The following is a 9178-nucleotide window of genomic DNA, read 5'->3' as shown; positions in this document are numbered from 1 at the left end:
GAGCGCGAGAGCCCTCGGTGCGCCTGCTCGCTGCTGAAGTCAAAGTAAACTTAGTCCAGTATATAGAGAGACGAGACGACGAGGCTCCAGTTACAGCAGTGCAAGTAAACAAACAATAAATATAAGAAGAGTAAAAGAATAAATATACACTTTAGGACTCGGGGTAAAGGGATCAATAACAAATTTGAAATTTATAATTTACAGTTTGATGATTTAAAGTCTCACACACAACCTGTCGAAAGGGGAGGGAGACCCGCTGTTTCCAAATAGAGCACATTTCATTCATAATGTTGTAAAACCAAGCCCATTATGTATTCATGATTTGAATCCTGGGTTGTGTGAAATCCCAGAAATAAACCCTAGACAAAGCGAATCTGTGAACTAAGGTGTAGGTCTATTAGGTTATGGGGCGCCAGAGGGAGTGTTCGCCAGGGCGCCAAACAGGCTAGGACCGCCACTGGGAAGGTCAACCAGGAAAATACAACAAAATACAAACGAGTTAGAACAGAGAAATTCATTAATGCATTTAAAAGTGATTTACTTAAGCAAGAATGTGAGATAGTGTATAAGGAAAAAAAAATATTGATAAAGCTTATGAGACTTTTTAAGGGAAATTTAAACTGTTATATGATAGCCGTTACCCAGTAAAGAAATATAGCAAAAAACAAAAATATGCAAACTGCCCATGGATCACAAAAGGATTACAAAATAATGTAAAAAGAAAAATACCTTATATAGAGAATTTATAAAGAACAAAAGTAGAGAAGCTGAAAATAAATACAAGAAATATACTACTGTAACGCGCGTTAGTCCCTACACTGGGGATAACAATGAGTAGTGTGATTCAATAGAATGTTGAGCATGGGGTAGTAGATTAATAAGTATTTATATGCTTCTTCCTACTCCATTCCAAACTTAATAATTGTATTTTCATATCATTTAGACTTTGTTTTATTTTATTTATTTTATTTCTCTTTGTTCTGTCTGAGCACATACGTGTGTATTTACATATAAATTCATATTTGTACATATAAATGCAAATATGTGTACTTCTACATATTGTTTTTTCTGTATATGTGTGAAATAAAGATACAATACAATACAGTACAATACAATGGCTGTCCAAATCTGATAGGGGAAAAATGTGGGACGTTTGAAATCGATGACATCATATTGTTGTTGTCCAAGTCAGTGCTAAAAATTAACCCTGTGTTTGATGTCATTCCTAAACTAGTTTGCTTAATTCATGCAAAAGCACTGAATCAAAAATGGCTTATTGTATGGAACTAAAATCAAGATTCATATCTGTTTAATTGTGAAGCCCTAACATTATTGGACACTCTTTTGTTTCTACTTTTTTTTTTTGGTCTGATGCTTAATAGTATTTAACTTTCCAGCTCTTCAGGTGATTGGTGGAAGTGTGACAGTGGTTCAAGAAGGTACCGCTATCTTATCGTGCCATGTCATTGATACCAATGATGACCTGACACAGATTACCTGGCAGAGGAGGACAAGAGAAAAACCTCACAATGACAATTTCCTCACTATCTTGCCCAGAGATGGACCGCAGTTTGTCAATGGAGGTGATGCTCGTTTTAAATATATCGGGAATTTTAACAACAAAAATGGAACTCTCCAGTTATCCAATGTTACCCTGAAGGATGAAGGCAGCTACACGTGCATCTTCACCTTATTTCCCAGTGGAAATCAAAAGACTGAGATACCTCTAAACTTGCTTGGTATGAAAAAACACTTTATTTTAAATGTTCTGGGTGTTTGTGTGTGAGACAGAGACAGAGTTACTTTCACCATCTTGCTTGCATATTGACCTACTTGTGTGCTGTAAATCTCCTAGTGCCTCCTTTCACAAACGTCCAGGACAATCTTCCCACTTTGGGCACAGAAGAGGTTTTATTTGCTACCTGCACGGCTGCTGGCTCGAAGCCTCCTGCTGAGGTGAGGTGGCTCACTGGTGCTTTGAGAGACAAAATGAGGACGACAACAAACTCCACACAGTATGACAACGGCACGACTACCACAGTCAGCTCTCTGTTTGGTTTACCTATGAGAGAGATTAATGGTCACCAGGTCCAGTGTGTCATCAGCAGTGACTCCCTGACTAAAGAAGAAACCCTGCCCTTCAACATACAGATCTACTGTGAGTGCCAGAAACCCCAAACATCTTTAACAATAAACTTTTATAACTTGAAATGCAAATATGAATTATTATATTTAATAGAAAATAATTTACATATTTAGGAAACGACAAAGTTCTATAAATGGGAAATGTCAGAGAAGGAAGTTTGTTGGTCACACCATTAGCAAAAATAACTGAAGCTGCACTGAAAGTGAAAAGTAGGCTCATTCAGTAGCGAGTAATTGTTCGTGATATGGTACATCTGTGGGCTCCCATTTCTAGTAGAATTCCCATGAGATGTGTTCTTTTTTTCACAATTAAAGTGATTGTAAATTAGCTAGTCACAACCTTGTAACTGTTTTTGTCTTGAAAAGATTTAGGGTTTTGTCTGATGGAATGAGGTTCAAACATATGTGAAACATTGTTTCGATATCATTAGTATTTCCAAGTCAGGAATAACAAAGTTTTTCTCTCTTTTTTTGCAGTCTCTCCCACAGAAGTCAACATTAGAGTGATTACAGAAGACTCATTTGAGTGTGTGACAGAAGCCAACCCCAATGCAAACTTTACCTGGAGCAGGTAAAGTACTTTGACAATAAAAAAATATAATAATAATAATAAATTGTGTATACACTTGATATTTGTAGTTCACTTTTAGCACAACCCACAATATTCTGCCCCTTTTGTACATTTAATGTTGAGCCTTGTTCATGTTTTTCCAGATCTGGCCAGGCTTTGCTGCAGTCTGCTGTCAAAGTAGAGGGTGCAAAGCTACAACTGCTGAGTCTGACCTCTGATCTAAATGGCCTCTATCAGTGTGAAGCATCTAACGCATATGGAAGTAAACATGGTCAGCTCTTTGTGCATTATCACCTGGCATCAGGTGAGATCAGCTTGGATTTAGCTCTGCAGTTTGTCCAATTATTTGAGCTTTTGCTGGTTTTGCTTCATTCCAATGTTGTTCTGAAAGCCAACTAAAGTCAGCTCCATCACTGGAAGAACATGTCCTAGCATGTGGTCCTTTTCATGTTCATATCAGACTTGCCTCAGAACCTTTCAGCAAGTTTTTGAATGCTTGGTACAGGTGCTGCATGGTGTTTTAATAACGTCTGAAAAGACTAAACACCATGAAGGAGAGATAGGATTACTCATTCTCACAATATTTCTTTTTCCATGTGTGTCTGTAGGAGCATGCTCTGCTGTTTGGGCCCTAGTTGGTGTTTTGTTTTTCCTGAATGTTGTTGTTGCTGCAGTATGGTACCTTGATAAATCCAGACAACTTCAAAGGTACTACAAACACACACACACACACACACACACACATATGACACAAAGGCATCTGCTGTGATGCTTACACCTCTGATGAAATCACACAAGTGTCAGGACTGATAAATGATCAGAATTGTAATATTTCTGACTGAGTAAAAATTGTATTTAATCAAATCGGTTATAGAGTCAGTGTCGATACCCAGCCCTAGTGAATACCCTAAGCCCAACAGAAGTGGATATAGCTGTGAGTATTGAGAAAAGATGAAAAGAGTGATTCATAACAATGCTCTGACACAGTGCCATTGACCTCTCAGGTTATGTCTAACACTGGTTCAGAGACAGCGTCACGTAATGAGCCACGTATGATTGACTCCGAGCCAGAGCTCACTGAAATTAAAAGGGGGGAAAGTGTATACATTTGGAAGAGAGTGGCTTGGCCAGTTTCAACTAGGATACAGTAAAGCTGACAACATGATGCACCCCATTTACTGTCGTGAGTGTGGAAAGGCCATGGTTGGCCATGGTCGGCAATACTGCATCGTGACTGGTGGTTTCATATTGAAATACTGAAAAAGCACAGTGTACCCAGAAAACACATTATATGGCGCGATAAATGCTGTCCCCAAGTGTCCCCTCTCCCCACTGCCTTTAAGCAGCCGGCAGCAGTAAACAGGTTGTCAGAGGAGGCTGAGATGATGATTACGTTTAACATTGACAAAGCACAAGCACCTTTTCAGTAACTTATCTTACTTGTAGAACTATGCCCCAAATAAAGAACTTTGTGTTGACAAGATTGTTAGTTAATCATTTACAAATCAATATTGTCTGTATGGACAGCAAATTGTTACCATCACAAAATTTCCATGCTTACCTGTAAGCTGCACATTATTAATTTCTGTGGTGTTAGGTGTTTTCCATCACATGGTGTTGGGCACAGTGACCCACCATCTCCCAGGAGTGCAGGAGATAATCACAGACAAGAGCAAGAAAAACTGCAGCACGTGAGCGAGGTCAGTAACAGTTAATTTGAAGAGATGCTATACTCAAAATTAAAAATGTTAAATATTAATTACTTAGTATTTTGGTGCTAATGACTTAACTTACAGTTTTCTCAATTGCTTTTGTGCAATTCTCAGAGCAGAAAAGTCATTCAAGCCACTCTTCATGCAGTTCTCATTTTTCATAACAGAGTCACTTGTGCAAAAGAACCTTTGGGGCGATCGTGGCTCAAGAGTTGTAATCGGAAGGTTGCTGGTTCGAGTCCCGGCTCGGACAGTCTCGGTCGTTGTGTCCTTGGGCAAGACACTTCACCTGTTGCCTACTGGTGGTGGTCAGAGGGCCCGGTGGCGCCCGGTGTCGCCTCTGCCAGAGCAGCTGTGGCTGCAATGTAGCTTACCATCGCCAGTGTGTGAATGACTGAATGTAGTGTAAAGCTCTTTGGGGTCCATAGGGACTAAGTGAAGCGCTATAAAAATACAGACCATTTGTCATCAAACTGTTTAGTTTTTTTGTTAGAAAGAGTATTACAAAAATGTAGAGTACACATTTTTTAGAAACAAAAATGAAATATGAAGGACTTTCTTTCTTTCTTTTTTACAAAACAAAACAATGAAATTGAGAAAAAGCAGTTTTTTTAAACAAATCTGAATTCTGAATTCTCTGCTTCAGCAATCTCTCTGACAGTTGTGGCAGCCAAAGATGGACAAAATCTGGACTGAAGTTTTGACCAACATTCCAGAGTTCGCTGGTCAATGAACAGATGAAGGACGGGTGGAAGTTTTTGGTATCCATTCATACCCCTGCCTTCGATTTATTTATCTTCCCCTTGTTTCTGTACAGGTTTCAGAACTGATGCCTGCTTGTCAATGAAATATTACGAAGTCTTTTCAAAAGGGACACACTGAGAAGGTTTAAGGTTTAAGCTTATAATGTACAATATCAGGTAATTGTGGACACATAACCCATTCATATACAATTACTTGTTTTCTTCTGTTGCTTATTGTGCCTATAAAAAGCACCATGACAGTATCCAGTCACTGTGCTAGCACAGCTGCAGCAGGTGTGTCTTAACCATCTGCACTGAAGCTCTAGCTGATGTTCTCTACTCCTGATAACACGAGCCATTAAGCTGCAGGTTATAAACGTCACAGTGTTTGTGTGTGAGACAATAGATGAATTACTAGTACAATACAAAGACTGACACAGAGAGCAGCTTCAGTGCACACTGTGAATGATGTCTCCCCACCAGTAAAACTACTACATAATGCACTGCACTTGTCTGTACTTGCAGTGAATACACAAGTTTTGCTCTAATAATACAAAACTTAAAAACATGCAAGTAAATTTAAAAAAAAAAAATCTTGACCTTCAATCATGTATTTACTTAAATGAATGTGCTGGTCAATGATTAATAAGAAACTTGAACAGAAGTCTGAGTACATGGACAGATTTCTCTTAAACTTAAGTATTAAGTATGACTAATTACTCATTTTTAGGTAACAACAAAATACTGAAAACGGGCAGTTTCACTTTTAATATTATAAAAATGAATACAAGACTACACAGTGTGTCAATCAACAAATGCTAAGTTTCACAAATGCAAATGCACTCTCCTAATTTCTTATCTTTTGTTGTTCTGGTTCAGACCTTTAACTTCATCCATTCAGCCAAGCTGACTTATTTAAAACATAGACGGGTCTAATAAGTGTGCTGATTGATAAAGAGCTGTTTTTACTTCACTGTTATGAAAAGCGTTTCATCATAAAGATGGAAACTGACTGTAACTGATTATTCTGTTCGATATCAGATTCTGCAAAGCTTATGATGCCTGCGTTTTCCCAGGAGCTATGCTGTTGGGAAGAATTGTTCCCACTGCAAATAGTTGGGTTGCGGTCACGTGGTTCTGATGACGTGCGGAGGCAGCGCGATTTTTGAGTGGAGGGCGGAAGTAAACATGGAGGACACTGTGGAGAGTCAGGAGAGCAGCTATTGTGCAACTTTAGACCCCGTTTCTCGGGAGAGATATAAACAGATAGTTAAAAAATATATCGGACGTGATCCGTATTCTTTGAAAATGTCCGAATACACCACAGAAGTAAAGGATTTGCCTACTATCGAGGCTGTGGATATCACCAACTACTTGGTCCTCCAGACTTCTTACTACACTAGGCAGCAAATGAAAGCTTTCAAGAGTCTGGAGGCGTACAATTTTTTTGTCAGCGGGTGGGTCCACAACCTTGGAACAAAACGTCTCCGTGATGGATACAGTTTGGTGTTTGCAAGGGTGAGTGTTTGTTCTTATATTGCTTTATCTTAAACACGCTAACAGTTAGCGGTAGCGGCTTTAACGTCAACAAACATGCCACATCCTTAGGACTTCGTTAGAGTGACAGTTGTTTGTTTCAAGGTAAACCATTCCCAGAGGTCTAACGAGACACCTCTGAAGACTTGGGTAATTGCAAAGGAGGATGGAGAAGTGATTGCAGCTCATTCACTCTTCGTCATCCAAAGCACTTGGGCAGCCTATAGTCCCAATCAAGTCAATATTAGACTACTAACTTAAAAGCACTAAGTAAACGAGAATTTAACGACAACCTAATGCTAATAAGTTCGTTTGCAAACATAACATTACCTCTGACGAAGTGGTCGCTGCAGACACGGGCATTGGCAGACTCTGCTCCTCCCGACTGTAAACGTAAATTTAAAATCCATTTTTTCCTACATTTTTCGGTTAGAATTTTCCATTTTTCTCCTCTTCGTTGGGCTATTTTTGGTACCCTAAAATACCGTTTATCGGTTTCTCTGGTCGACCTACTGGAGCATCCGTAAACACAACGGGACATAGGCATTTTGCGTACTGTCTGTCTGTGATTTTGCGCTTATCTTTTTCACTTCCGACCGCCAGTCAAATTTCGCGCTTTACGTCGACGTCACGTCTACGTCAAATGAAACCTAGCTATTGGTCATGGGTTAGGGGCCAGATTAAATGCGATTCAATAGACTTGCATCATGTAAAATACCTAAATGAACCAAGTTAGCTTATGTGGATCTCTGTTTCCAGTGACTCACCCTGGAGCCAGACTCACTCTACAGTAGTCAAAAATATGGTCAAAAATGTGTATAGAAAAATTTCCCTAATATAATATTATTTATAAATATACACATCTAGCGATTAATTGCATAAGTACATGGAGGCAGGACCTCACAGCAGAAACATACTGCATAATGTGCATTATTACATGCATGTTATATGTAACATGGTATTTTTCAATTATTGTATTTGCCAACATCAAGGAGTCACAAGCAAAGAAAGACCACACCATGGTGCATGTTCAAACCAGGAAAGTTTACTGGTCAAAATTATTTAATAAACAAATAAACTACATTTTTTTAAACACCAAAAAATATGTGTTCAAAGCAACACAACAGCAGCCCAATATCAGACAGGATTCCACTCTGTAGAGTGGGCAATCATTATGAAGCAGTTGGTTTTATTTTATGGATTCAAGCTGCTCTTCATATTTTTGAACACAAGATGTCACCAGAGAGGACTGTGTTGAAAAGCTTCGAGTAATGAACCGTTTTTCAATACACGCTTCAGTGCTTCCGAAAGCTTCATTTGGCCATGACTAATAAATACATTTCCACAATTGAGCTTCCATAGTTCCCAAGCATATAAGCAGCAAATATGAGTCCAAGAGCTTACCGATAGCCCGTCTAGCTCAAAGTCTTCCTCACAGTGGAAAGTGGATTGTGCTTTGTTTGCTGTCCTCTCAGTATGTCGCACCCGGGTCAAATGACTGCTGCATGCATTTTAAGGCAACACGTTCTCACTCCCTAAGCGTAATATTTTACGCTATGTGACAAATCGTCAACATTTTACGCTTTCGGGTACCCAACACGTTCCTAAATGAGGAGCTCGGAAAAAAAATGAGAAAACATGAGAACCATTTGGACTCAATCTACACATGTTCGTTCATTTTCTTAAATCTCTGTTTAAGGTCTACTAGGCACGCCAGCCCTTGATTGCTCTAATTCAGCTCACCTGGCGGAGCGGTGCACACCAGGCCGCGCTTAGGCTACGTTCACACTACGCTACGTCACTGCAGTGAACCGCTGGCTTTGTTGATACAACACTGCAGGTCTTAATGCTCAATTCCGATTTTTTGATCAAATCCGATTTTTTTGTCTGCTTGTTCACACTACACGTAAAATGCGACATCAAACGCGCTCTAGTGTGAACGCTCAAAGCGGCCCGCATGCGCAAAAGAAGATGTCACACACAACTCGCTCTGTTTAGACCCAGAGCAAACAATATTGTTTGACTGATTGCCCTTAATATAAAGACTTCGGACTTTATGTTTCCAAATTTTTGCTTTAAGTTATTTTGTTATTTACATAATAATGCAAATAACTTAATAATGATCCTTTTTGCTGTTTTAGAGGAGCGGTGCTTCAAAGGATAGTTGCAGATTTCTGTCAGAATCTGCAGAAAATACAGTAAAAATAAAATGTTCACATTTCTCCAACATGGTCTTCCTAACAGTTTCACCGGATGGCAAGAAATCGTTCGCGATGTCCTATCGGGCGCTTCTCCGGCGCTGATAATTGGCGTCTGTCTTGTGTCAGTGACGTAAAAGACGGATTTAATGCGACATGACCGTTCACACAGCAGTCGCTTTCTAAAACATCGGATATGTATCGGATTCAGTACCACATACGAAAGTGACCCAGATCGGATTTGAAAATATCGGATTTGTGCCGTTCACACTG

General features: G+C 39.4%; 1 protein-coding gene across 1 annotated transcript; it reads left to right on the top strand.

Annotated features, from left to right (window-relative positions):
- Window positions 1–1268: 1268 nt before the first annotated feature.
- LOC112844122 (poliovirus receptor-like) lies at window positions 1269–4510 on the top strand. The gene is made up of 7 exons (XM_025903727.1): window positions 1269–1278; window positions 1383–1739; window positions 1856–2158; window positions 2623–2716; window positions 2860–3020; window positions 3325–3424; window positions 4314–4510. Exons 1-7 carry the CDS (start codon window positions 1269–1271, stop codon window positions 4429–4431), a joined length of 1143 nt encoding a protein of 380 aa, XP_025759512.1. The 3' UTR covers window positions 4432–4510.
- The last annotated feature ends 4668 nt before the right edge of the window (window positions 4511–9178 follow it).

This window comes from Oreochromis niloticus, linkage group LG16, assembly GCF_001858045.2.
Source record: "Oreochromis niloticus isolate F11D_XX linkage group LG16, O_niloticus_UMD_NMBU, whole genome shotgun sequence".
NCBI lineage: Eukaryota > Metazoa > Chordata > Actinopteri > Cichliformes > Cichlidae > Oreochromis > Oreochromis niloticus.
The sequence above is the reverse complement of the archived record's forward strand: the minus strand, read 5'-3'. Positions and strand labels throughout refer to the sequence as shown.

Bases quoted from the DNA above. Each gene is read 5' to 3' on its own strand.
- LOC112844122 (XM_025903727.1), top strand. The intron at 1,740-1,855 runs GTATGAAAAAAC...TAAATCTCCTAG, and splicing joins GATACCTCTAAACTTGCTTG to TGCCTCCTTTCACAAACGTC. The intron at 2,717-2,859 runs GTAAAGTACTTT...ATGTTTTTCCAG, and splicing joins GCAAACTTTACCTGGAGCAG to ATCTGGCCAGGCTTTGCTGC.